The sequence below is a fragment of the Desmodus rotundus genome, chromosome 9, assembly GCF_022682495.2.
Source record: "Desmodus rotundus isolate HL8 chromosome 9, HLdesRot8A.1, whole genome shotgun sequence".
In the NCBI taxonomy this organism is placed as follows: Eukaryota; Metazoa; Chordata; class Mammalia; order Chiroptera; family Phyllostomidae; genus Desmodus; species Desmodus rotundus.
In genome coordinates, this window is record NC_071395.1 from 44963344 (window position 1) to 44990177 (window position 26834).

The window sequence follows — 26834 nt, forward strand, 5'->3', positions numbered from 1 at the left end:
AACCCTCCTTAATTCTCTGTCCCAAGACAAGGGGTTCAAGACATTCTGAGAACACCCCAGGTTGTAAATTGTATCTCTGCAGTTATATTCTGTGGTTTTAGTATATCAGCTTCTTAGAGGTGCAGTGAGACCCAGGAAACATTTTAGAGTCATTGTTTAAACTCTTGGTTTTGTCCAGCTCTGTATACCCTGGGTCCAGCAACAGGCTGGAATCTTCATAGGGACAACAAATGGCTAATGAAGGATAGAAGAATGCTTGCTCATACAGCATTGCACCCCAACAGCAGCTGAGCCCACCACCCAACCCCATTATCAGCACATTGACAATATGCTTGACCTTGACTCTGGGAAGACTGGAGAGAAAGGCAGGAAAGTTAGCACTGTCAAGGTGAAAATGGAAACACCCAGATCCAGTTCTGAATTCCCAGTAGGTCAGCCAAGAACTATGTATGTAAAGAGTTGACAGTGTGGCTTAAGTGCAGATCTGCTTTCTTGAACTTTCCTGCAGATTAAAATCACCTGAGGAACACTTATGCCAAGTAAATCAGAATCTAAGGGAGGTCTTGGCATCAGTAAAGCTTCCCAGGTGCTCCTAACATGGAGTCATGTTTGAGAGCCATGATGTAGATGTAGGCTAGCAGTTCTCAAAGTGTGCTGCCTGGACTAGCGGCACCAGCATTGCTTAGGAACTTGTTAAAAACACACCTTCTTGGGCCCTGTCCCAGACTTAATGATCAAAACCTCCATGTGATTCTTAGTGACACTAAAGTTGGAGAATCATGGGTGTAGACAGGACCCAGGAAGTCAAGCCTGTTTCCTTCCTCTCCCAATTCTGCCATCGCCCACTGGAAACCTTAGTCTTAAGTGGCCTGTGGATTTACCTTAAGGGAGACAGTCTAAAGCTGCGAGTAACTAATCTGAATTGAGATGTACTATAAGTGTAAAATAACAGATTTCATAGGCTCAGTACCAAAAAAGGTGTGGGGGGGATATTACATTGATTATATATTGAAATATTTTGGAGATATTGGGTTAAATAAAAATATCACTACGATTAATCTGACCCCTTTTTTAATGTGGCTACTAGAAAATTTGAAATTACATGACTCACACTTTATACTATTTCTGTTGAACCAGGCTAGTCTATAGACTTTTACAGCTGGGAGAAATCTTCATAGGGGACACCTCAAATCAGTATTAGGGAGCTTCAGAACCCCCCTGAATTCATTTAGACCTGACCTGGGTTGTGGATGAAAATATCCTTGATGCAGTCAGAAACTGTCACCAAAAGCCCCCTCTTCCCCAAAACAAGGGTTTTGGTGTCCGATCCTGATTCACTCACCCCTCACATCCGTTTGTGTCTTATGTAAACTGGGGCTTATGATAATACTACGTGCCAGGGACTATTAGGTAAGTGAGTGTTTTGCTCAAAGCCTAAAAGCAAGGCTCTTGGTCTCTCCTCCGACTCTGAAAATGCAGGGATGCGGGAGACCAAAAGGGATTCCTTAGTTTAAAGGGCGTAACTTGCAACTGAGTGATAGAAGGCCAGGAAGGACACCCCTTCACCTCGCAAGGGACCATTTGTGATCCGGGGGAGCTGAGTCCAGGATCCGCTACTTGCTCGCCGTAGCTTTGGACAGGTGAGTTCAACTGTCTCAACCCGGGATCCCCTCCAGTCCAAAATTGGGATGAGAGGCTTTGGAGATCCAAAGTTGTAGTTCTTTGCAGCTATCCCATCCCACCTGCGCCCCGGACACACTGCGAGGTACCGCGACCTGCCCGGTCCGAGACCCCACAGTCTAGAATAGGTAGATCTGACCTCGGCTCTTAGGAAACCGATTAAGGGACCTTATCCTGGGGCACGTTGGGAAATATGGTCTTTTATGTTACAAAGAAATCACTTCCGGGTTAAAATATGCGAGTGGGCGTGACCCTAAGGGTCCCTTCACCCCACCCCCACAAACCCCGCTCCCAACGGGCGTTGAATATTCCTGCTACCCGAAACTTGCGGTTTTCTGGGTTCCGGTTGTTGACAGGCACCAATGCTTCCCTTTTTGCTTCAAGTACGCTTTGCGCATGCCCAGAGCTCTTGTCCACAGGTCCATGGAACCTTGTTTTATTACCCAAAACTACATTTCCCAGAAGATGGCACGAGTGGGCGGGGCCTTATCTCCCCTAGAGGAGGGGTGCGGCGCTCCGAGCGGATGCTGAGTCTGTGACCTCTTTTCTTTCTTTTATTTAATACAAAACTAATGTGTTCGCACACTGGGCCCGGCGGCCAGGCCAGACCCGGTGTGAACGGACCAGCTCAGCCTGGCCCCTTAGAAGGTGAAGCCGAGCTGCGCTTGAAGAACGATTGAGTCCCTTCCTGCCTCCTCTCCTGGACTTTGGAACTGTCAACTCCAGTTCCCACCTTCTCTCAGGTTCAAGACCCCTGCGCTGCCCACGCCGTGGGGCCGGTCGCGCTCGGGGACCTGGCGGGGCCTGCCTGGCCCGTGAGGATTTGCACCAGCAGGTCGGTGGCTAGCATGTGAGACGGCTCCTCGAAGCCAATGGTGAGCAGCTGCTGGTAGTCTCCAGGCGGCTGCGGACACACAATCCTAGGGGCCGGGGACAGACAAGCCTGGACGTGAGCACCTCCTGCTTCTCGGGAGCCTCTCCCCTCGAGTGAGAGGTTGTGGCTGAAAGAGGCTTTGTTTCAGCTGAGGGTGGGAAGCATTCTGGGGGAAAGTGGTTTCCTTGTTGATGAGAAACCTAGAGGGGTAATAGCTCTGGGAGGCTGAACTATTTATCCCTGACCTGGCCAATCACTCAGCTAGCTAGCTGTGTGTCCTTGGGCAGGTAACAACCTCCCTGAGCACTTGTTTCTTTGTAAAATGGGGCTAATAAGTATAGACCTCAATGAGTTTTTCAGGGCACAATAAAATGCTCTCTTTATTACCAAGGTTAACAATGTTGGGGGAGGTAGATGGTTTTTGGTGGGGTTCTGCCCGACCCTCCAGAGCCCACGCCAACCTTACCATTGCCCTAGCTCCTACCAGGAATAAAGGTCATCTTCAGCTGGTCCTAGGGGCACCCATCGACCGATAGACCACAGCTTCTGAATCTGGGCGCATGAATTGGCCGAACTCTTGCCTGTGTCTTCCCATGTATCTCGATAGCACAGGAAGTAGCTGGGAGGGGAAGAGATGGTGATTAAGAGTAAGCAGTTTCCTAGTTTCTTCTGTTTAGGACTTTAATTTTGGAGGTAAGGTAGAAACTCATCAGAAGTTGCTTCAAGTTCTAGATAGAGGTGTATGACTCAATACTGGGGCCCTTTCTCCCTGCCAGACTATTTTTAAGATGAGGACTTTTATTTTTGATTGGGGGATGAATTTTTTAAAAGGTGAGGTTGGCCTTTCAAAGGTTCATGGTTTCCTGCTTGGTTTTCCACACCTTGATGCTGATGGTTCAGTGGCCCATATTGGCACTCTCCATGGAGGGGGTGGGGACTTTGATTCTGGTAAGCAGACTCACTAATCCACATGGGAATCTTGCCCCTGGCTGCTGGGCTCTTGGGTAGTTTCCAGGTTCCAACGCATCTTCTTATAGAGGTACCGGGGAAAGCGGCTGGCGGTGTAGGCAGCAGGGGCACAGTATCTGAAGATGGACACCTCATGGGAAGGACTGATGGAGAACCTCCCGCAGAAGAAACAGGAGATGCTGGCAGGAGATGGAAGAGTAGGAAAGGAGGTTGTGCCCTAGACCCCTCTACCCCCAACCAATCCCAGTCTCCCACCCTTTTACCTTAGGGGGTCTGTCTCCTCCAGATCCACAAACCCAAAGGAGGCATACATGAGCACCAGCTGTTCCAGGCGTAGGGTCAGCTGTTGGGAGATCTCCAATAGCTTAATGGAAGAGGGGACACTATAAGATTAGCTGACCTGCCAGGATTACACCCCACCCTCCCCACCCCCAGCCTGAGAGATGAAAAAAGGGGCATGGGGTCTAAGAAAATGGCCCCACACACCCCCTTTCGAACCAGCTCCTGCAAGCCTCCATAGATGGGGGGCACACTCCGTGCAGCCGCCTCCAGGTACAGAAAGTAGGGCTCACACATCTTTAAGAAGGTGGGCATGGCCTTTGCCAGCTGTTCCTTCTGAACTCGGTCCCTGCTAAAGGGAGAAGAGGACCTTCATCTGGGGTTCCTCATCCCCCCTCATTTCTCCCATTCTATTCACCCTCCACCTTTGTCCCTGATCTGGACCTCTGTTACAAGGGTCCCACCCCCCAGTGCCAGGCCTTTGTCAGAGCATCTTCCAGGACAGACTGCATCACAACTATTTGAAACACTTGTTAGCATGCTGACACCTGAATCCCATAACTGATTTTTGACTCAAAATTCTCTGCAGGATGGAGCCCAGAAACCTAGGGTTTAAACAGCCTCCCAGAATCAGTCCCTTTTTCCAAGGGCTGGGAATGACATTCTTTGGGGTCTCAAACTGGCAGCCAGCAGGTCAAATCTGGCTCAGATAGGTTTTATTTAGCCTGCCCAGGGTCCAAAACCTAAGCCATCAATTAAAAGCTGAAAAAAGTCCTAGAGATTTGGCAACCTGGTGCCCACATAATATCAGACACTCCCTAACCTCAAATGGTACACATATGGCATTCTTCCAAACTGGATTTCTAATCAGCTAGCTTCATTCATCGTCCCTGGCTCCTAATGGCTTTTAAGTTTGTGACTCTGGTGTGTTCTACCTGCTTATCCGTCACCCTCCCTCTGTCTCTCTATCCAAGGGGATCCTGGGACCCTGTCTAGCATCACCTGTAGAGCAAGTAGCTTTGGAAATCATCCGCCTTCTTAAGCAGGTAGCGGAGCTGCTCCGTGATGGGGCTGAACATGGTGTCCAAGGGTAGGCGAGGTGTGGGCCCGGGGTCCAAGGCCAGAGGCTCCAGGGGAGGGGTAGAAGGGGAGGAGGCCTTGGACAGCTGCCCCTGAACGTCCTCCAGTTCCTCCTGGGCTGCGTCCCCAAGTCGGGCAGGGGGCGTCGACCTCGAGGGGTCTTCGCAGGGCTGTGCCCCAGGTTCCAAGCCATCTGAGGGAGGTGTTTCCCCAGTGCCCGCGGGCTCCACGAACCACTCCTCGGTAGCCATCGTGGGGTTGGAGGAAGGGATCTGAGCTCTTTTAAGTCTCCACCGCTTTGGTTGGCCGCGGGTTCGACCCCGCCCCGGGAACCTCTTACTCGCCTGTGCTGGGAGCACTGCCCCGTTCACCTCAACTCAGCTTCAACCTCTCTGCCAGTGCCGCACCGCGCGGAGGGAGTTCGCCTCGTTTGAATTTCAACACACAGGAGGGGCGCTCGGGGCAGCTCGGGTCTGCTCGGGTCCGCTTGGGCGCGCGCTCAAGCAATCCAACGGAGGGCGGCGGGGTTGGGGGGCGGGGGCGGCCTGGGCAGGCACTGGCGCGGCCATGTCCTGGGGGTGCCGTCTGAGGACGACCGCCTTTTTCTTCGAGGCGGTTTCCTAGGGAATGGGTGTCTCTACAGCGCTTCCAAACCCTGGGGCGCAGTAATACAAAGGTAGACAGCCTCCCACCACCGGCAGAGCCTCTTGACTTCGGAACCCGGAATCTGTATTTTAAAAACTAATGGAGTTGAGAAATACTGCATAAGAACTTAAGTAGGGACTTATGATGTAGTAGCTGTTACTACTAATAAAATTCACTTGGAAAAAAACTTCCCATTCCATGATCTCATTTGATAATGATCTCTTCCTTTTTTATTTCAGTATTTCTTAAAATTTACTTTTAGAGAGGGGGAGGGAGGGAACGTGATATGTGAGAAACATCAATCTGTTGCCTTTCATATGTGCCCCAACAGGGGCCTGAACCCTCAACCCAGGCATGTGTCCTGACCAGGAATCAAACCCAGGACCTTTTGCTTTGTAGAGCAAAGCCAAACCAAGTCACGGCTGCCTTGTTCCTTTTATGGAGGATCTTGTAACTTGGTGACCCTGTCATGAATCCAGAACTGACCCCTGCTCCTTAAGTTCTTTGTAGCATGCAAAGGCTGTCAGATATATATATATGAAGCCAAATACATTAATTACACTTAAAGACTCTGGGTAAAGTGCTCACAGGTGTTCCATCTTACCCTGTGACCCTCAGCAAGCATCTTTGTTGTAGGGTCTTGTCTATAAAGTGAGGTTTTTACATGCTCTGCCTCATGGGGCCATGAAGACAGCTGAGAATATGTAAACCAGGTTAACTGCTAGTCACTCAAACATGTGAGCACCTACTGTGCCCTGACACTGTTCTGGGTGTGGGAAGATCACAGGATGAAGCAAGTATTCCTGTCCACCTAGAGCAGTCACAATTATAGCTGGCTGTGAGGCAGCCCCATTCACTATCTGTCTCCCTCCAAGAACAAATTCAGTCCTAATCCAACTCTCTCCAGCGAAGTTGGTGTGGCTCTTTAATGCCCCTCCCCCACTCCATTCATAAAAAGGGACTCCTGGTCTTTCTCTTTTTTTAAAACTTTATTTAAAAAACCTTCGGTGCAATATTAAAAAGCAATACAGCCAGCTGGAGCGACAACTAACAGAAAGGGGAGGAGTAGGGAAGACCCATAGACCCCACCTCAGCTGTTCCCAGGGGATGGAGTCTGGGGGCAGACGAAGAAGGGGCCTGGTTGGTGGGGGAGGGAAGAAAGGCCACCCACCAAAGTGAACAGGCAGAACAAATCATTTATATAGGAAACATCTGGCTGAACTGAAGATCTAGGCCCCCATTCCCCCCCCCCCCCAAATGTCCTAGGCTTGGGGGAAGGGTTGGCCTCCTGGGGTGAAATGAGCAGGACCTGTCCCACCCCACACTCCTCTATTACACAGAGTGGGATGTACTGGAGGCCAGATGTGTGTGTTGGGGACACACCGGGAAGAGATGAGTAGGGAAGAGTGCCCGCTCATTGGAATCTGTTATGAGAACTGAGAGTGTCCCTGGTCCAACTCCTGGACTCTGGGGGTCTTGGGTGAGATGGGGCTGGAATGGGTCAGGGCAGGGGCGAGGCTGGGCGCTCAGCCTAGAAAGCCATCAGGGTCATCATCCTCAAAGTGGCCTTGCTGGAGCACCTTGATGTGGTGCTCATAGATTTTCAGTGCTGGGCCAAGGCGGATGGACAGACCAGTTAGCACATCTGTCCGCTGCATGAGCAGAAGAGACTTGCCGTCAATTTCCTGGGCAGGACAAAGAGACAAGAGTTCAAGTTTAGAGCAGACCCCTGCTAAGGCCTTGGGGTGGAGGAAAAGTCCAGGGTTGGGGACTTACCTGTTCTTGGAAAGCCGTTGCCTGCTCAGGGAAGCCGGCCTCTGTGAAATATTCTACCACATCCATCACTGTCCATTCTACGGGGTCAGTTGGCTTCTCTTTACGCCCAGAACTGTGTTGAAACAGAGGGAACCAGTGAGCAGCGATGCTCCTCTGGTTTTGCCACACGACCCTAGGCACCACCCTCCTGTTTCAAAGATCCCAACTTACGGACAGCCAAAGGGGGTCCCATCAGCCCCAGGCAGGGCTGGTTTTCCTGGGGGCAAAGGCACAGGGGATGGGGAGTCTGGCCCACTGGCAGCAGAGACTAGGAAAGAAAAAGCATCTGTCTGTGGTTTTGTCTTGGGGCTTGGTTTCTCATCAGGCATCTTCCCTTACCCAGAGGAATCTTACCTGATCCCCCTTCCTTATTCAAGGCTGCCATGGAAAACACCTGGCGGGTGCCACTTCCTGGTGCTGGCCCCCGCCCTTCATCCTGGCCCTGGTGGGGTCCACAGGGTGTCCACTCCTTGACCCTCTCCTTGGCACTCTGAGGACCGCGCTCGCCATTAAGCTGGTGGTGCTGGGCACCTGCAGGACGGTCACTCTCAGGTACCTCGGAACCCTCAGACACATTGTCTTCATCATCTTCGTCTTCATCATCATCTTCCTCTTCTTCCTTCTCAAGCAGTCGCTCTTCACCACCTCTCTGGTGCCAGGAAAAAAGGCGCAAAAGGTTAGCAGCTGTTCTGGCCCTGGATCCAGTCCCTGAGATCCAGGATAGAGTGGTGTACCTGACGGCCACCTTTAATATCAAGGCAAATTAACTTTTACACATCCACTTCGTGCCAAGCTCTGTGTTAATAAAAACCCCAATAGTCAAACCTCACTAAACTCGATCAACAGCCCCAAGAGGTCGCTACTGTTGTTAACTCGCGTTTTAAACAAGAAGAAACTGAGGCTCGGAAAGATTATGTCACTTACCAAGGTCACTTACGCACCCAGCCCACAGGAAAAAAGCGCAAAACCCAAGCTGCCCGGTTCCTCCCGGGACTCGCGCCCCCGCCACCAACTTCGCCCGCACCTGCCCACCGCGCGGCGCCCTCCCTACCCAGCGCGCTCACCTTGCTCCGAGACGCTCGGGCACTGGCGGCCGGCGGCGCCCGTCCGGGCCTCTCCCCGCGGGACAGCACGGGCGCTCCAAGGCGGGTGCGCTCCAGGCGGACCCGTGCCGCCGCCTCCTCCTGCACGCGGCCACGGGTCAAGCGGCCGCCGGGACCTCCGCTGCCCCCGAGGTAGCGCACGACTTCCCGCAGGCTCACGGGCCGTGCAGGGCCGCCAGCCCGCGCCGCGCCCCCCTCCGGCGGCTGCTGTGGCTGCGGCGGCGGCGGCTGCTGCTGTGGCGGCGCCGGCGGCTGTGGCGGCGGCGGCAGCGGAGGCTCCCGGGCGGCGACGGCGGGCGGGGGAGCGCGACGCGGGCCGGTCGGAGGCGCCACTGCCAGAGGAGCGGCGGGCGCGGGCGGCGGCGCGGCCAGGGGCGCGGCCCGCTGCGCGCGGGGGCCCGGCTGCACGGGGCCGGGCGAGGGGGGCGCTGTGGCGGCCGCGGCCGCGGCGGCCGCGCGGGGCGCCCGGGCCGGGGCGGCGGGGGCGGCGACGGGCGCGGGTGGTGGCGGCGGGGCGGGCGTGGGCGGCGGCGCGGCGGTGGCGGGGCCCCCACGGGGGGCGCGCGGTGGAGCCGGCGGGGTGGCTCCGCGCCGGGGCGGCTGGACGCGCGCCGCGTTGCGGTACGAGATGCTCCCCTTGTAGCTGACCCGGAGCACGGCGCGCTGCTGGATCAGTTTCTCGAGCTCGGCGCGCGTGCGCTCCGGCTCCGGGCCGTGCCTCCGCCGCACCATCCGGCAGATGCGCTCCAGGTCCGGCCGCGCCTTGCGCGAGCGCAGCGAGTCGATGGTGTCCAGAATCCACTCTTGGTAGTGCGGGGAAGCAGCGGACGACGAGGCAGCGGCCGCCGTGGTGGCGGCCGCCGCCGTCTCCGGCGGGGGTAGGGCCGGGGGCCCCGCCATGCCTCCCGCCCGGCCCGGCTGCACCGTGCGCGCTGCCTCCCTCCCAGCGCGGCGCCCCCCTCCCCACCTCCCCTCCCTCCGCCGCTGCCCGCCTCCTCCTCCTCCCCCCCCCGGGGGGCGCAGCGCCTCGGCGGAGCGGCGGCGGCGCTGCTGTTTCTTTGCAAAAAAAAAAAAAAAAAAAGAGAGAGAGAGAGAAAACAGTGAGAGAGAAAGAAAAGAGAGAAAAAAATATGCACACACTCACTCACTCGCACGCACGCACACACAGACCCGCTTCTGCTGGGCGCGCGCGGGGCCGGGGATGCGAGGAGGGAGGAGGGGAGAGCGGCGCGGCCGGCCCCTCCCCGCCGCCGCCGCACGCGCGCCCTGCGCCCGGGACACTCCGGCCCCCCTTCCTTCCCTCCCTCCCTCCGCCCCGCCGCCCGCCTTCCTCCCTCCCACCCCCACGCGCCCGCTTTTAAGGTGGAGCCCGGGCCCCCCCGCCCGCCCCCTTTACCCTGCGCTCTGGCTCACTCCAGCTCGCACCGACCCCCCCCCCCTTACAACTCCCGCGCGCTTTTTAAGGAGCGCCGCGGAGTTGGCGCCGGGGCGGGGGCGGGGGGAAAGCAGCGGGCGGGGGAGGGGGAGGGGGAGGGGAGCGCGGGGGGGGGGGGGGGGAGGGGAGAGGGGGCGGGCTGGGCGGACGGGCGGCTCTCGGCCGCCCTCCAGCCATTGGGCGCGGGACCCAGACGTCCCCGGCGCCCAGCCCCCATCTCCACGCCTCCCAGGCGCGCTCCGCTCTCGGGACCGCACTTACCGGGAATTTGCCGCTCTCGGGTCGGGCTGCTGTGCTTGTCCGGCGCTGCGGGAACCCTCGGCCGCAGCCACCTCAGTGGCCCTAGGGTTGAGAAGGCGGGGCGGGGGACGCGCACCGTCTTCTCTACCCTGACTGCTCCCAACCAGGGTCGCCTCCCCCTCCCGCAGCTCGGCCTTCCAGCGCGCCGGTCCCAGAGTCTCCTTGGAGCTCCCTTTCGGGCTGGGGCTGTACACCGAGGGGTCACGACGCAGACATAGGGAACCCTGAACTCAGGGTTACAGGACAGTTTGGCGCCCCCTTCTTCTGCGAGGCCTGGTGGGGAGTGGCGGAAGTCAGCTAAACCTGGTTTTAGAAGGACTTCAGCCCAGGTCCCGATCAGCCTGGACGCTGGGGTGCAAAATTCCCTTTCCACCCTTTCTGGGGTTGTGTGGGTGTGTATGTATGGGGGTGTTTGACCAAAGTCGGTAACACCGGCGACACTTTTTTTTAAACAAAACTTTATTGGTAATAGTTTTCAAATATGTTTACAACAGCACACTGTTCAAGAGGAAGTCACGTCCTTCCCAGCACACCGGTTGAATCACCCTGCGCCCACCCGGGGCCCCACCCCAGGCCTGAGAGCTCCTCCTGGGATGGGGAGAAGTTATGAGAGGAACAGATTTGGGGTTGAATAGAGGCCCCCCACTTTTCTATTGAGAGAGAAATGCACAAGTGGAGGAAGGGGTGACAGCTGACAGCTAAGCAGAGGAGCGCCCAGGACGAGGGGGCGGGGCTGTTGAGTGAATAAAACAGCCCCTCCCTAGCAATCCTGGCCTTGAACCGAGGCCACAGAGGCAGAGGGGGGCTTTGCCTCCTTTTGCGGGGGGCAAGGGAGGGGGTGCCTTCCCAACTGAACTGAGAGGAGGCTGGACATTAAAATCTAGCTGAGAATAAAATTCAGATGTTTGGGGAAGTGCTGCTGGGAGAAAGACCCTGGGCTTGGGGCTCCCCCTCTACCTTTTGGGGGACAACTCCTCTTTGGCAAGGAGAGGGGCAGCTGCTCTGTCTGAGTCCCAAAGCCCAAGGGTGAAGAAAGTTCTTTTGGGGCAGGAGGCAGTGGGGGATTCCTAAAGGCGCTGAGACCCTCCCTTCCAGGCTTGGCAGGGGAGGGGGGATTAACAGCTTGGGGGAGAGGTTAGAACCTCAGCTCTTTCCTTTACAAGTCAGACTACTTTCCAGCCTTGTTAAAATGGATCTGGGGGATGAAGGGATGGGAGGGGAGCATAGGAAGTTGGGAGGGAGGCACTGGTGGAACTTAATTTAAGTTTGTAAATTGTTTTTTAAAAAAATTCTAGCAAGTAGCCCATTGCACATGTCACTAAAATCTCTCCTTCCCAGGCACGATTCCTTTGAGTGGAAGGTTGGCCATTCTTTTCTCCCTTATCAAGTTTGCTGGTGGTTTGGTGAGGGAGGTGGGGAGGGAAAGGGGCTGGAGTTAAGTTTGGGCCCCCTTTTCCACACCCTATCCCTGGATACACTAGCAAGACCTGGTCTGACTAGAACTGAGACACATTTAAAACAGGCAGAAGTGGGCTGTGGTGGAGGAAGGCAAAAGCATCAGGGAGGGTAGGAGGGCAAAGAGGGTGAGGGGGAGCAGCTGGTGTTTCTGTCCCTCTGAATATCTGGGCTTCCTGCTCCCCTACCCTGGGGTGGGGTGGGGGTGAAATTAGATGCAAGGAACTCTGGGGCCCTCTGGCTGTTCGATCCAACCCTCCCACCCACCACCCACAAAACAGAAAGAAAACCCTTGGGGGTACAGGCACACCCCTAAAACTCAGAAAACTCCTTGCCACACTTCTCATTGATGGAGACTCGGATCTCTTCCTCTTCATAGTCGTCAAAGTTACTTGTGTCCCCAGGGCCTTTAAACTTTGGTATGAAGGGAGCTTCCACCTGGAGAGGGGTCAAAAACCACCCAGACCTCAGCAGTCAACATAATCCTTGTGAAAACAATAAATACAAATGGCCTAATACTCATGAGATAATTTACTTGGACTCAGGCCTAAGTTTAGCATTAGGGTGTGGATTCACCTTAACCCAAAAATCTTACAGCCACCTCACCAATGGGGAAATGCCTTTTCAGAAGAGTGTCTTCTGCCCAGTGACCCCACAATCCCATTTCTAGAACTCCATTGCTCTAAGCTGTCCCAGTTAGAAATGACCCAGAGCCCATGGCCCATTTGCAAATTCTTCTCCCCTTTCCATCTCTCCACTGGCAGCCTTCCCTGGTTCTTGGCCTGCCCCCGAAGCCCTCAGGATACCCGGACAGAGGGCCCCACCTTCCTCTGGTAGATGGCGATCCAGTCAGTCGTGGCAAACCATTTGTGGTTCTTGATGTCATTGACCCCATTCTTGAGGTTCCCGAAGCGCTTGGTAAGATCCACCTGCAGGAGGTTCCGCAGCAGATCCTTTAGGTCAGAGCTGAAGTGGGACGGGAACCGCACCTGAGGGTGGGGGAGGGGGTGACATAGACAAGGTTGGAAACCAGCCTGGAACTTGGGGACCCATAACACTGTCTTCGCTATCCAACAGTCCTATGGGGCGGGGGACCAAGCTGAGTGTGTATTGGAGTCCCATTAAAACAGTAAATCAGGCATGTTGGACTTTCGGATTCAAAAGGTCTGGGTGGGGGCCTGGCATTTCTGGCTAGTTCCCTGGCCATGCTGATGGTGCTGGAGAGGGGGCCACCTTGAGACTGTTGCTCCAAGTTAAGTGCTATGATGGTTCCCATTTTAGAGAAGAAGAAACTGAGGCTTGGAAGGGTTAAACAGCTTGCCCAAGGTCACACAGAGGAGCAGGACAGGGTGTCTGTTAAGACTCCAGAACTTGTGTTTTTAGCTACTGTTTCCTAAGGTGACTCTGCTGGGGTCTGGAGACTTCGAAAATATCCATGCTTATGAGAGAAATGATTGTTTTCTATTTCTCTCTCTGCATAGCTATGGCTCTCCCGTTCTTTAAAGCTCAGTTCAAATCTTCCAGAAACTTTCCCCAAATGCTATGAACCCATGGCCTCATATGCAACTATTCACTGGATTTACAGCTACAAGAACCGATTTCCAGAACTGCTCTGCCTCTTACAGGCTGTGACCTTGGCCATGGCCTTTAACCTCTCTGGCCTGTTCCTGCCTTTCTGGCATGGGGCAGATATCCCAGGGTTGGAGGAGGGAGATAATACTGCTGAGGGTGCGTGGGAACTGTGAAATGCTACAAAGAAGGGAGTTATGCTCTTCTCCTCTTCTTGGAACCTTCTACGGCTTTTTCTTTGTTTTCTACATTCCCAAATTGGGCCATTCTCTTGGCAATTTCTATTGTGCCTGGGGCAGACACCTCATCTTTCCCTTTTTTGTGCCCCTACTATGCAGCTGGTGATTTCCCTCCAACTCTCTGAGAGGCAGGTGCTGGTTCCTCAGTTCTCAGATAGGTAAGATGAGGCTCAGAGAGGGAAGGCACTTGCACAAGGTTTCAAAGCCAAGGGGCGGCCAAGCTGGGCCCTGCAGTCGGGTTGACGCACCCGGGCTGAACCAGGAGTTGCTTCTACCACTTCCTGGGCCAGGCGGAGGGATGGTTGTGTCCTCCCAGTGAGATGGGAGAGCTGAAGACAAAAGTAGGGTTCCCAGCCTCTCTTGGGCCCTTGGATCTTGGACCAGACATATCCATTCTCCACACCTCAGCTTCCTCAGTCCCTCAGAGTGCTGGGTAGGATGGGGGGGCGGTACACTGGGGCAGTGGGTGCGCAAGGCACTCTGTAGATGCTAGCTCTAACAGTCCCCTTACCTGCACAGTCCGAGTTATGAACTCTGCATCTGAGAAAGGGAATATGGGGAGCATACACCCAATGAGTGCCCAGGGAACCAAATCCATTAGCTTTCCTGCTATGCAACTTGTGAAAACTCACACTAAGGGGTATGACTAGGGGCAAGCAGAGCCTCACATAGTGCAGGGCAAAAGGGCAGGTGAGGCCTGGAGTTTTGGAAGCCATTGGGAGGTTGGCATTATGGGTCCAGGAATAGCCAATGAGGTTGTGTGAGGTGTCCACCTCACTTAGCATGGCTGATGCACCCAGCTTCAATGCCTGGCCTGACAATGAACTTCTAGACTGTTCTAGCAACAATGGTGGGTGGGGAAGGGTCTGTTCTGGGCGGAGCCCCTGCATCCAGGTCTCACCTTCCCAGAAACAATCTTCTCGTAGATCTGAATGGGCTGGTCAGCAAAGAAGGGCGGGTAGCCGGCTGCCATCTCATAGATGAGAACCCCCAGTGCCCACCAGTCCACGGCCTTGTTGTATCCCTGGAGTGAGAAGGGGGTGTGTGATGAGGGGAGAAGGGTGAGGAGGGGGCATAGGCAAAGTGGGCCTCAGGGAGGGGTAGGGAGGTGCCTACTTTGCTCAGGATGATCTCGGGGGCCAGGTACTCGGGGGTCCCACACAAGGTCCAGGTGCGGCCCTTCACGCGCTTGGCAAAACCAAAGTCTGTCACCTGTGGGTACAAACGTGGGGCTGGTCGACAGGGAGGGAAAGAAGGTCTAGGCCCAGCCACCTGGGGCTCTCCTCTGCCCCACCCAGCAGTTACCTGAATATAGCCCTGCTGGTCTATGAGAAGGTTCTCCGGCTTCAGGTCCCGGTAGATGAGATCGAGCGAGTGCAGGTACTCGAAGGTCAGGACAATCTGGGCGGCATAGAAGCGGGCATGGGGCTCACTGGTGGGGACAAGTGGAGAGGGGATGGGTGAGCAAGGGTGGCCATAGCCAGCAGGAGCCACCCACCCCCAAATTGTCTAGCAGGTGGGCCTACAGAGTGGCCTCCAGCCCAGCTATCCAAATTGGTAAGACGGGCCCCAAATGGGCCTTATTCACATAGAGCTCCAAACTGGAAACAGCCCAGGTGTCCATCAACAGAAGAATGGCGTCACAGACTGTGACAGATTCATACAATGGAATACTATCCAACACCGCCCCAGGACAAATGATGAATATGTTGGGGTGGTGATCTGCCAAGAAAGGCACTTGAGGGAATTTTCTGGAGTGATGAGATGCTCAATATGGTGTTTTGGGTGGTGGTTACACAAATGTATGCACTGTCAAAACTCACGGAACAGACTATTGAAGACCCGTGCATTTTAGTGTGTATAAAATGTATAGCTGTGTACATAAGCAAAATAAAACAATAGCATAAATTTAAAAACTGCATAAAATCGCCAACTTAAATCGTGATACCTAAGTTCCCATGTTTGTTTTGTTTCATGGTGGTTGAGTCATTGCAGATTCCTCAGCTCAGGGGAGAATGAGAACCCACAGGGACCTGGAGAGGCCACCCTATGTCCCCTGAGGGCTTGGTTGTGTGATGTTGCCTGTGGATACCCCTAGGCCGGGTGTGGCTGCGGGGGGTTCACTCACCTGAACCTTCCGATCCGTCTTAGGTGTGAGAACATTTCCCCACCAGGCACATACTCCATGACCATGTATAAATTTGAGTTGTCCTGTGGGGAGCAGCAGCTGATCAGGGTCCTGTTCCGCAAGCCCTGGGCCCTACCAATCTAGGCCCCTATATGAAGCACACGCCAAGCACCAGGCACTTTGCTCACTGAACTATCTGTCTCCTTTCCCTCTGCCCAGGAGGAAAAAGGAACAGCCATTATCCTGTTTACGGGCGGGGGTGGGGGGGTTGGTAGGGGAGGTGAAAGAGGGGGCTGGCTACAGGAGCCTGGGCTGGAGAGGGGGTTCCACAGCAGCTCATGTATGTGACTGTCCTGAGCAAGGCTCTTGGGCCATAGTTTTGTCATCTGTAAAATGGAATCAGGATAGGATACAGAATTTGGGTCCACTCCCCAAATAAAAGTGTGAGTCTTCTTGCTAGAAAAAATGATTATGAATTTCAAGACAGCAGCAGTAGAGCATGACACCAAGTACGGGTCCTTGTGACTGCCTGGGTGGCAGGCCCCAAGTAGACTTTCCCAACTCTTAAGTCTGGCTTAGGCCAGCACCCAAAATAGTTCACACAGGGCACTCATGGTGTATTTAGAATGGTCACAGCAACCTTCTGATCCTCAGTTTACAGATGAGGAAACTGAGCCTCAGGGCAGAGAAGTCCCTCACCAGGGTCAAGTGGGCAAGGGGTGCTAAGCTAGGACTTGAACCCAGGCCGTGTGTCAGCTTTTTGTAGACAGAGCAGTGATTTTGAGGGATGTCATCCAGGTTGAGTGACACGAACATCCAAGGTTATCAAGTAGACAGACCCAGTAGTTGAACTTGGGTGTAACAGAGCCCCAGGCTGACTGCATCCCCCATCATAAAGTGGGCCTACCTTCCAGGGCAGATAGTGGTTGTCCTCAGCCCCCAGGCATGGTTTCCCTCTCTGCCCCCTCTACTCCCCAACGGCTGGGACCCAACATGGTGACCCCGGTCCCACCTTGAAGGAGAACTCAAGTCTGACAAGGAACGGAAAGTTGACAGCCTGTAGGATGCGCTTCTCATTCAAGGTGTGCTCGATCTGTTTCAGCTTTACCACCTGCAGGAGGGAGGGGGTGGAGAGGGGGAGGTATGAGAGGGTCCTCATCCTCCTGGCTTCTGGAAGTAGGGGTGCCAGGGCCGGGGTTCCTATGAGTGTTTGTGGCCTGTGGAGCCCTAGGTGGGGTGCTGAGGAAATGACAAAAAAGGCTGCCCCAGGCTGCCTGTGTCCACACAGCATGCAGTTCAGGTCAAGAACACATGAGTCCCAGGGCCTCTAAGCTCAGAGAGATCAGAGCCATGAAGCGGGAAGCTTGGGGCCTGAGGATACCCAGATGAGGTGCAGGGCAAAGTCTGGGGCAGGGGTAATAAGAGAGGCTTCTTGGAGGAAGGGGCAGCAGAGCTGAACACAGAAAGACAGGCAAGAATAGTGCCCAAGGAATACGGGGTTTACAAAACACTCCTCTGCATCTAGAGCACCCCTACACATCCACCTGAACCACAGGCTAATTCCCCCTCAGCTCTTGGCTATCTCCAGCCCGCACCTCGTATGCAGTAACAGGAACCATGAGGACTGTGTACTGTGAGCATGCCAGTTTTGAAGCCCAGAGAAGGACAATGACTTGTCTAAGGTCACAGGCAGCTAGTTAACAGCTGGCTGGTGTGTCACATACAGGCAGCCTGGCTGTTCAGTCAGCTCTGAACCCTTGTGCTGGGGCCTTTTCTGCTTTGCTCACAGCTGTTTCCTTTGAGTCTGTACCTGCACTGCCCAGTACCATGCACACTAGCTATGTATGGCTGCTGTGTGCTTAAACATGGCTGGGAGACTGGGGAACTGAGTTTATCATTTTAAATATCACCCTGGCTGGTATGGCCCAGTGGATTGAGTGCCGGCCTGGGAACCAAAACATCACAGGTTCTATTCCCAGTCAGGGCACATGCCTGGGTTGCTGGCCAGGCCTCCAGTTCGGGGCCTACAAAAGGCAGCCAATCGATGTGTCTCTCTCACATCAGTGTTTCTCTCCCTCTCTTTCTCCCTCCCTTCCCATCTCTCTAAAATAAATAAATAAAACCTAAAAGTTTCTTTTTTAAATATCTAAAGTGAACATTTAAAAACTAACACTTGATATAGTTACTAGGCAACTTTTAAGCCTGTCTGGAACAACTTGGGCTATGCCAACCTGCTTTTTTAACTTCTCTACTTCTTGTCTTTCCAATGAAAATTTAATATCAGAACAGAGATATGCTGTAAGTGTAAAATGCACACTGGATTTTGAAGACTTGGTATGCAAAAAAAGAATGTAAAATGTCTCATTAATGATATTTTGCATTGGTTATATACATTGAAATGATAATAGATATACTGGGTTAATTACAAAATAGTGTTAAAATGCATTCCACCTGTTTCTTTTGTTTATGGGGGCTTTTAGAAAATTTAAAATCATACGTAGCTTGTGTGCCATTTCTACTTGACAGCACTGCTTTAGAGTAGTGCCTGGCATAAGTAGGATGTCAAAGATATTTACAGAAAGCAGGTGTGTGTAAACACCACCTCCCCCAGGAAGACCTCCAGCTTCCTGGAATACAGGTTAGATGTCTAACCCCGTGCCCAGTGCCTGATTTCCCTTGGTGGTTGGCCTGGAAGGGAACTCATGAAGGCAGCATGGTGTCCTTGTGGCCCTCAGGTCCGGCACATGATGGCGGCTCAAGAAGTAGGTGGTGAATGTACGCATGGGAACAGTTCTCCAGGCAGCAGGTGGGGCTGGGCTGCAGGGCAGAGCTGAACTCACCTTCTGTTTGTCCAGGATCTTCATGGCGAAGTGGTTCCCAGTCTCCTTGTGTTTCACTAGCATCACCCGCCCAAAGGAGCCTGTGCCGAGGGTCTTGATTCGTTCAAACTGATCCAAATGGGCTGTATTCTGTGGGTGGAGGGGTTGGGAGAGTCAGAGGCACTCCTCCCTGTGCCCTACTGGGCCAAGGTCTGGGGCATCCTCTCTGCTACCAGCAGAGGGGACCCTGAGGAGGAGAGGGAGTGATGGGGCAAGGACAGTGGGTGCGGAAAAACAAGATGGCAAAGGGCACATTCCTTGAGGCAAATGGCAGGGGCCAGATATGGCCCTGGCCTGGGGCCCAGGAGCTTCCAGCAGCTGTGTGGGACCAGGGGCCACCAGATGTAGGGGTGGTAAGGTGGCAAAGCCTGGCAGTGGGTAATTGGGTGCCTCTGCCCAGGAGCCCCATGGATGTCTAGACACCTTCCATGGGGCCCTAAATCCTAGCCACATCACAGGGATAAAGCTGGGAGACAGGGCCATCAGCTTGCCCCTCCTAGGGCTCTGTACCCAGGAGGCTTACCTGAGCAGGATTTTCCCATTTTTTAAGAAAATCTTCTTTGGCTTTGGCTAAGAATTCTTTCACTGGAAGGGAAAGAGCGGTGAGTTAGATGGAAACCCCATGTTATTGGGGCAGGCCCAGGGTATTTCTGGGGAGATGCCCACTTGTGGAAAGTGGGGTGCAGCCATTTCAACCAGAGTCTCATCTTTTCTTTCCCAGGGACTTTGGGTGCCCTGGCTGAGTCTGAAGGCAGCTTGAGGGGGTACCCTGATCTGAGCTGGGACCTGGGTCCCCTTTACTACAGAGAGGTGGGATCCAGCTTCAGCTCTTCCAAAATGGGGTACAGGAAAACTCGGGGGTCGCTCTCAGGGGGACAGAGGGCAGCACCCAGGCCAGCCCACCCCCACTTGCCCCAGTTCTGACCGACATTCCACGGCCAGGGACGACGCCAGCTGAGGTATTTATAGCCTCAGGATTTGGCTGTTCCTCAGGCCCCTTCTCTGGGGAGGCCGGTCCGGGGTGGAGGCCTCTGGGGCTCGGGTAGCAGGCGCCCTTGGGGGCTCAGCTGTCGCCTGGGTCCCAGCTGAGCTTATTCCCACTTCTGCCAATTCAGTGGCCCTGGATCCAGAGCTGGTTCTAGGGAGGTCTCACCCAACGTCCACTCCCCAAGGGCCCCTCAGTACCCCAAGAAGAATAGCACCATCTGGCTAATACTAAAGACTTTCCAGTGGGCAGACCCTGAGCCTGCTGCTTTGTCTCCACTATCTCATTCGATTTGCTCACCAAATTTCCTTTTATCCTTCTCATTTAACACTCTAAGAAACTGAGGCTTGAAAAGAGTCATTCTTGCCAGTGCCCTGAGGCAGCCCAGCAGATCAGTGAAGGGCCAGGACTCTGGGACTTGAGATCAAGCTCAGATCCCAGCCAGGGGCCTGATAAACTGTGTGACCTTAGGCAACTTACTTTACCTCTCTGGGCCTCAGTTTTCCTCATCTGTAAAATGGGAATAATAACAGTAATGAGCTGGTATGGTAGTTGTGAGGACTGAATGAGTTAATCTTGGCAAAGGGACAGTGGCCTGCGTGAGGTTCGTGCCATATAACTGTCGACTATTAATTTTGTTTTCAGGTATTTAAAAAAATTGAGATATAAAATACAAGGGATACGTTGAATGCTCAAATCTTAAATGTGTGGCCTGATGGATTTGTACATTACAGACTTGTCCTTGTAACTAGCCCCTGGGCCAGGCATGCTGTTGCTCAGGGACTGTGCCTGTGTGCCAGCCCCATGCTGAAGGCTTTCTATGCTTAAGTCCTACCCTGATGGCTTGGAGCTGCTATTATTCTCATTGTACAGAGGAGAAGACTCAGCAGGCCTGAAGTCACTTGCTGGACCCCACTGCTCACAAAATTAACTGGCTTGCTCCTGACAGGTCATAGTGTACTAGGGTGGCCCACAGACAGACCTGTCCTTGACCCCTGATGTGCCTGGATGGTTGCCACCCTGAGGGGTCCTGCACATTTGTACTTTGGCCTTGCCTGTCACCTGTGTCCCACCCATATGTAGTTCCAGGACTCCCACATGGCCTTTGGGTAGCCACCACTCCTTCACTGTCCCCAAGGCTCTCCCTTAGCATTCAGATAGAAGAGGCTTTCATGGGGCTACAAGAGTGGCAGATGGAGGATAGACCACTGATCACGAAAGTCCTGTAAGGAATGACTGGGCAAAGAGAGGGTAGGTCAGGCCAAGGAATGGTCAGGAGTATACTAGGCTGGCACCTGGCTGGGCCACCAACTGTCTGAGAGACCTCTCTGAATCTGGGGACGGCACCACATCCAATGCTTTCCCTAGCAGAATCTTTTCTGACATGTACCACCTTCCTCGGATACTCCAATGTACACACTAAATTCTGAATGAAGATGGAGGAGAGGGTACCCTCTTGGAACTCTTAAATTCACCCACCCAGTAAGGTAGGGAGAGGCGGGCTTGTGAGGAATCCAGAATGCCTGCTCCCACTTCCCCTTTTGCTCTCAGCCATACCAGAGAACTGCCATCTCCTGCTTTTCTGACTTGGGTACCCTACTAAGAGGCTCCACAGGGTGCCTTGGTCCTAGCACAGTCCTTCTCTGTCCCCTCTGGTGCTATCGGCTTGCCAGATTTGGGGCTGGGGCACAAGGGAGGCACAGTGCCAGGAGGAACGGGCAGATATAGAGGAATGATGGAGGGACCCCCAGCCAGCAGCCCCCATACTCACCTCTGCTTTCTGCCTCCTCCAGCAGAGGATGCAATGGAGGTTAGGGGTTGAGTGGGATGGGGTGGTCTGGGGCTTGTCTGCCCCTGACCAGGGTGGCTCAGGGTGCTGGCTGTGGCTTAGGTGCCCAGAGGGTGAGGCGCAAGTAGCTCAGGAAACGAATAGTCAGGTGGGCCCAGAGGAGTAGCTGCAACCATAGCTGGAAGGTGGTTTCTGAGTCCCCACCCTGGCCATTGTCTGACCCCAGATCCATCCCAGGCTACACTGGGATCTCCCTGGAATCTTCTCTTTGCCGGGGAACCAGGTACATGCAGAGCTCCGAGCTGGTTTCCTCAGGAGGGCCTCGGGGTACCCTGGAGGAGGAGCTGGTTGCCAGGGAAGCATTTAAAGGTACCTGCTCCTGGTTGGCCAAGGTTTGCAAAGGCCCTCCTTGGCAGGAGGAGGCAATGGGAAGATTCTCCCCAGGATAGCCCTCCTGGCTGGCCTGCCCATCCCAGGGGTAGGATGTTAAGGCTAACTTCCCATTCCAGGAACTTCATTGCTCCCAGGGTGACAGACCCTGTCTTCCCCAGTGGGTGTTAAGACTACCCAGAAGATGGTACCAGATGTGCCCAGGGCACTGCCCAGTGGGCAGAGGAGGAGTTAAGGCTTAGGCCCAGGCAGCAGCCAGGGGCTCCCTGGGGGCTAAAGAGGCCCCTGAGCTCCATTAATTAGCAGAAATAGTAGCTGGAGAGAAAGGCAGGGAAGGGAGTGGGGGTGGGGGCTAGGGGGTGAGAGAGCCACCTTGTCGCTTCCAAAAATCCTGCTACCCTGAGAGAGAAATGGGTACATCTGGCTTTCTCTTGTTCCTGCGCAGGAGTGGAGAGTGGAAAGGCATCCTGAGATGTCCTTGCCCTCTGTCAAACCTTGCCCTGTGCTTGGCTCTACTCTAGGCCATGGAAGTCCAAACCGGAAATGAAAGGCTAAACCCAGGGCTGGGGGAGGGGGAGGCTGCCTTTACCATCTTCCTCCTTCTTTCCAGATCCCAAAAGAAGTGGAAGGTCAGTGGCAGCTTCTCCCAGAGTGCCCAGCACCCATGGCCCTTCTGACAACAGAAGTGGCAGAGAAGGGAAACCCAGCCAGCTGCTGACTTGTGAAACCTGCTGCCCTGTCCATGTTCTCCACAGGGAAGATGCCAGCCTTCATCCTGGTTTGGATTTGATTTGGGCTCATAAAGAGAACCCCAGACACCTTCCGAAAAGCCAGGACCACAGCAGGAAGCAGGAGCCCAGTTTCAGACTCCTGAGACAAATCTCAGTACTCTCCACCCAAACCTGGTTGTCCAAGGAATTCTGGGGCAGGGATGCCAAGCCTGGGCTGGGACCCCTACTGCAGGCTGGCTGATTCCCCCAGTCTAGCTTGGATCCCCTGCTCTGAGCTGGAACACCCCCAGTCTGAGCTGGACTCCAACACTGGGCAGGACCACGCCAGTCTGATGGATCCCCATTCTGTACTGGACCATTTGACCTTAACTCCATCTGGACATTCCTGTTCTGACCTGGACTCCATCACTGAGCTGGACCCCAACACTGGGCTGGACTACCCCACTGCCCTGTTCTGAGCTGGACCCTGCTCTGAGTGGTCCATACTCCTTTGCTATTCCCCAGGCCCCCAGCCCAGAGTTGTAAGGGAGGGGTTCCAGGGCCAACCAGAAGTTCATAGCACTGACTTTTTCTCTCCGTCTGCTCCCCAAACCCTACTGCAGCCCCTCCTTGACTTCAGGGGCAGAGTGCCTGGAGAGTTGCTATAGCAACAGGGTTCAGCCTCACCATCGTTGAGGTTGGAAGCCATCATTCAGTCTTCTCCTCAGGGCACCAGAACTATGGTGGCTGGGAGGGCTCAAGAGACCAGCTGCACCAACTTGGCTGCCCATCCCCAGAGACCTGCCTACAGGGGGAGCCAGGGAGTTGTGGGGGTGGTGGCAGAAAGGAAACCCAACCTGGGCCAGTGGGTGCAGGGGAGGGGCAGATAGGACCTTCAGGTTTCTGTAGGTCTGACTGGGCTAAGGGAAAAAGCAACCTTGGTGAGACCCTCTTGGGCACCCATACAACTGCCAATGCACAGGTGTTCGACTCCTAATTATGTAGGATGTTAGAAGGCAGCAATTCTTCCCATCCAGGGACTTCTTGGGGCCACTTTTCACTCTTAGAACCTGGATCTGCTTGTTTCTAGGGCCTGAGGGAGGTGTCTGGGGATTCCCTTTCACCAGCCCTACCCCTTCCCCCCTGGGCCAGCTCCCAGGGGTGATTTTCGCCAGTGCCAGCCAAGGCCTGAGCCCCACTTGGCTGCCTATCTCAGGGGCCTCTTGGGGCCACTGCCCTCTCTTAATTTCTACAGCTTGCTCAGAGCCAGGTGCTAGGACTTTTTTTCTCTGCTGTCTTAACATCTTGCCCGGGTCCCTGCTAACGACTTTGGCATCTTTACGTACAGATTTCCCCACCCCAGGGCTTGCTCTAGATAGATTCCCGTCCTCTTGCGGGGAGGCTGACACTGTATTTCCCTGGCACCAGAGGGTAGCACAGGGGGCTGCAGGGTGCCCAACCAGTGCCTACTAAGGCTTGGGCAGTCTTCTTACCCTAGTATGACTGGCGTCTGGCAGATGAAATTCAGGTGCCCCCTGCAGGCTGGCCTGGCTACTGCCCCTAACTCCCACCCCACACCATCCCAGCTACAAGAGGGCAAATTTTCTATAACTCCATCCTTTCAGAATGAGAGTTCCAAGCAAAGAAGGGCTTCCTTCCTTATCCTATTCCTTCTCTGAGAGCCCCTACAAGTCCCTGGAAAGAATTACAGCCTAGAGCATTTCCCAATATGTGACATGGGTCCCCGTGGCACGGCATGACATTTCAGGGATGTTTCACTTTTCTAGTCACATTGTATTTCAATGTGTAGCAGAGAATATAACTGGTACAGCAATCCCATTATTTTATTTATATTACTGCTCAGGACAGATCAAAGTGTACATCTGAACAAAAGTAAGTCAACATTTTTATTATTTTAAATTAAGAAAATATAAGTGAATAGAATAAAAACCAGGGAGGTATCTTGAGAATGTCTGGGTTGGAAAATACTGGGGTCCAGGAAGTTGGCTGGTAGGCAGATGTGGATGTGAATCCTGCCTCTGTGACATCATCTATGTCAAAATCAGAGAGTCATTTAGAAAATTCGGAAAACAGCCTGGTATCACTTGAGCAGACAGATCTACGGAAACCATTTGGCCTGGCGTATCCTAGGTTTCCAATAAATAGTGGCCCTATTTCTCCATGATGGTCCATTCCTGGGTGTCTGCCCTGTGCTCTGAGAGAATTAGTGGTTCCTTTTGGAGTCTCTGATCTTTTCCCCTGTGCAGTACCCTGCCCGTGCCCCCCCCCCCCCACCCCCCACTACATGTGTTTGATATGCCTTGAAAGTTTTCCAGCACTAGGTCATCTCCCCAACTTTCAACTGAGCCACTGCAATATATAGCTGCTGCCTCCACCTTCTACCTCCCAGGCCTCACCTGCCTGGGGCCCAGCCCCTCCATCTCTGCCTAGTTAGTCCCCTCCAAGCTCATGCCCAGACCTTTTTTTGGTCACTACCCACCTGCTCCTCTGTCATCAAGTACTTAGCTACAGGCACGTGCCTCCGTGTCCCCCACCCATTGGTGACATGTCAGCCCTCCTCATGGCTGCTCAACTACTCTGAGTTCTGCCATTTGAATCCGTGTGAGAATAAAGTTCCCTGGTTTTCAAGGCCGGGTCTTTCGGGGAAGGAGCACGGGACTCAAGACACTGGGGTTTGAGACCAGTAACCGGGAAGGGCACATTTGGATGTGGCTTCCCTTTTCAGCTCTAACTATTTCTGGGTAATGGGAAGTGGATCCTGAGGTCCAGCTTTAGGCTTGGAGGTCCAGCTTTAGGCTTGGAGTGATAACAATTTAAGAGTTGGAGGGATTGAGGAAGAAGATAGAGGCCATTTCTGAAGGCATGTCCAGATACAGAATCTCTTTTTCTGGTCAGCTGGAAGAAGCCAACATAATTTGGGGGCTCATGTGGGGAATAAGCATCTTTCTGGCTAAGCCCTGGGAATGATCAGAATCTGTCCCTTGACAAAGTAAGTCATTAGATGTCACCTATTACTCTCAACTGCCATCCCCTGAGTTCCCTTTCTCACCATTCCAGCTCAAGCTAAATGAGCCTTGTTAAACTCAGACATTCCTCATCCCCCACTTTCCATCCTCAGCCAGGAGCGGGTGAAGAAGCCCGGGGGACTGGGTGAATGACGGAGCCTCAGTTGTGAAACAACCATTTATTATTGAGGGGCCTTCCAAAGATCCTAGAGCTCACTGCACAGCAGGAGATGGAAAGGGGCTCTGCTGCCAGCCCCAAACTCCAACCTGGGAAGGAAGGAGAAATGAACCCAGCTAGATGAGCTCAAACTTGGCTTTGGACACACTGAAGCAGTTCTCTAGGTTCACAAACAGACTGCTGCCCCAGCCAGGGACAGTCGCTTGCTAGGAGGAGAGAGCACAAGCAGAGCAGCAGAGTGACAGAGTGACAGGATGAGAGAGGGGCAGAGGGACCCAGAAAGAACCTGTCCCCCATGCCAAGTGACACAGAAGGGAAAAACAACGCTGGAGGTGGCTCTGGGAAAAGCTCAAGGGGGCAGAGTGGATTTGGGGGGGGCTGTAGTAAGGTGAAGAAGAAAAGGGCAGGAGGAAGATGGCGGGGGTTGGAGGGGGGAGGGGTGTGGTCACCAAGTGGCCAAGGTCCCTGTGGGGTGGAGACAGACCCCATAGCACTCTCAAGACAGGAAGAAGGCTAGGTCAGGGCCTGGTGGTGGGTCCCATCTATGGGAGAGGTGAGTGAGGAACTAGGAGGATAAGAATCTGGATAGAGGGTCCAGGAAAGTGGAGAGTGGGGTGGTGGCAGGGCTCCATGTGGGGCCCCAGCGGTCATATGTGCCATGGTTGGCAGTGACAGCTGGGTGGGGGGGCACAGTTTTTGTAGTGGGGGGCGGCCTTTGGCAAGGGGACCCCTACGGGGGGTCTTATGCAGGCTCTTGGCCCTAACCTTGGATAGGCAGGGGGAGGGGCACTGGGGGGTAAGCAGAGAGAAATGGGGGGGCACATGGAGGAGGGGCCAGGCGATGATGGACAGGGCGGGGGCTGACAGCACGGGTCCAGGATTGGGGTCACGGCCTGAGCACTCACCACTCTCCTGCTCACTGCCCTTCTTGGCGGCGGCGGCGTTGCCCATCGTGGTGGCGGTGGCGGCTGGGGCCGGTCCCGGAGCTGTGGTGCGGCGGGTGCTGGCGGCGGCCGGCGGCCCCGGAGCGCGCTGGGCGGCGGCAGCAGCAGCCCCTCGGGTTGCTGCGCTGGCTGCGGGCGCCGCGACCCCCGCCAAGCCCCTGCTTCCCGCGTCTCTCCGCGCCCGCCCGCCCGGGAACCTCAGCCCAAGTCCGCTGCTGCTGTCTGTCTGTGACGCTCCCGCAGCCTGCGCTCATTGGTCCAGGCCGCTCTGAGTGACGGCACCACACTGCCGTCTATTGGCCCTCTGCGACCCTCCAGCGCTGGTATAGGTTGGAGCCCTGTGACGCGCGCCGCGGATGCCC

General features: G+C 54.5%; 4 protein-coding genes across 5 annotated transcripts; all 4 read right to left on the minus strand.

Annotated features, from left to right (window-relative positions):
- Positions 1 to 2425: 2425 nt before the first annotated feature.
- Positions 2426 to 5133, minus strand: C9H19orf67 (chromosome 9 C19orf67 homolog). Its single transcript, XM_024556784.3, has 6 exons — positions 4805 to 5133; positions 4010 to 4154; positions 3787 to 3887; positions 3517 to 3702; positions 3039 to 3173; positions 2426 to 2600 (listed from the first exon to the last, which is right to left on the minus strand). The coding sequence occupies exons 1-6, from the start codon at positions 5131 to 5133 to the stop codon at positions 2426 to 2428; spliced, it is 1071 nt and encodes a 356-aa protein (XP_024412552.1).
- Positions 5134 to 6497: 1364 nt separating this feature from the next.
- On the minus strand, positions 6498 to 10543 carry SAMD1 (sterile alpha motif domain containing 1). Of its 2 annotated transcripts, XM_024556996.4 has the most exons (6): positions 10142 to 10543; positions 8407 to 9501; positions 7697 to 7991; positions 7514 to 7610; positions 7304 to 7415; positions 6498 to 7212 (listed from the first exon to the last, which is right to left on the minus strand). In XM_024556996.4, the coding sequence occupies exons 2-6, from the start codon at positions 9343 to 9345 to the stop codon at positions 7054 to 7056; spliced, it is 1602 nt and encodes a 533-aa protein (XP_024412764.3). In that variant the 5' UTR covers positions 9346 to 9501; positions 10142 to 10543; the 3' UTR covers positions 6498 to 7053. The 2 variants fall into 2 exon arrangements, with proteins under 2 accessions (XP_024412764.3, XP_071075310.1); XM_071219209.1 differs by lacking the exon at positions 10142 to 10543 and having other exon boundaries at positions 8407 to 9754.
- A 926-nt stretch (positions 10544 to 11469) lies between these two features.
- PRKACA (protein kinase cAMP-activated catalytic subunit alpha) lies at positions 11470 to 26698 on the minus strand (the record flags this gene model as incomplete). Its single annotated transcript, XM_024557009.4, is given in 10 exon segments — positions 11470 to 12073; positions 12460 to 12624; positions 14345 to 14467; positions 14560 to 14655; positions 14749 to 14875; positions 15572 to 15654; positions 16584 to 16682; positions 18412 to 18540; positions 18974 to 19035; positions 26434 to 26698. Coding segments are annotated over 10 exon segments (1056 nt in total). The 3' UTR covers positions 11470 to 11947.
- On the minus strand, positions 18974 to 24611 carry SMIM46 (small integral membrane protein 46). The gene is made up of 2 exons (XM_053911508.1): positions 21207 to 24611; positions 18974 to 19035 (listed from the first exon to the last, which is right to left on the minus strand). Exon 1 carries the CDS (start codon positions 21454 to 21456, stop codon positions 21304 to 21306), a length of 153 nt encoding a protein of 50 aa, XP_053767483.1. The 5' UTR covers positions 21457 to 24611; the 3' UTR covers positions 18974 to 19035; positions 21207 to 21303.
- Positions 26699 to 26834: the final 136 nt, after the last annotated feature.

What these genes read in the sequence shown, in the direction of transcription:
- C9H19orf67 (XM_024556784.3), bottom strand. Translation starts at nt 5,133, where the DNA reads ATGGCTACCGAGGAGTGGTTCGTGGAGCCCGCGGGCACTGGGGAAACA. An exon ending in CAAAGCTACTTGCTCTACAG is followed by an intron (nt 4,155 to 4,804) that starts GTGATGCTAGAC and finishes TTCTCCCTTTAG; the next exon opens with CAGGGACCGAGTTCAGAAGG. An exon ending in GAGGAGACAGACCCCCTAAG is followed by an intron (nt 3,703 to 3,786) that starts GTAAAAGGGTGG and finishes ATCTCCTGCCAG; the next exon opens with CATCTCCTGTTTCTTCTGCG.
- SAMD1 (XM_024556996.4), bottom strand. Translation starts at nt 9,345, where the DNA reads ATGGCGGGGCCCCCGGCCCTACCCCCGCCGGAGACGGCGGCGGCCGCC. An exon ending in GAATAAGGAAGGGGGATCAG is followed by an intron (nt 7,611 to 7,696) that starts GTAAGATTCCTC and finishes TTTCTTTCCTAG; the next exon opens with TCTCTGCTGCCAGTGGGCCA. An exon ending in CAACGGCTTTCCAAGAACAG is followed by an intron (nt 7,213 to 7,303) that starts GTAAGTCCCCAA and finishes TGTCCTGCCCAG; the next exon opens with GAAATTGACGGCAAGTCTCT.
- SMIM46 (XM_053911508.1), bottom strand. Translation starts at nt 21,456, where the DNA reads ATGGATCTGGGGTCAGACAATGGCCAGGGTGGGGACTCAGAAACCACC.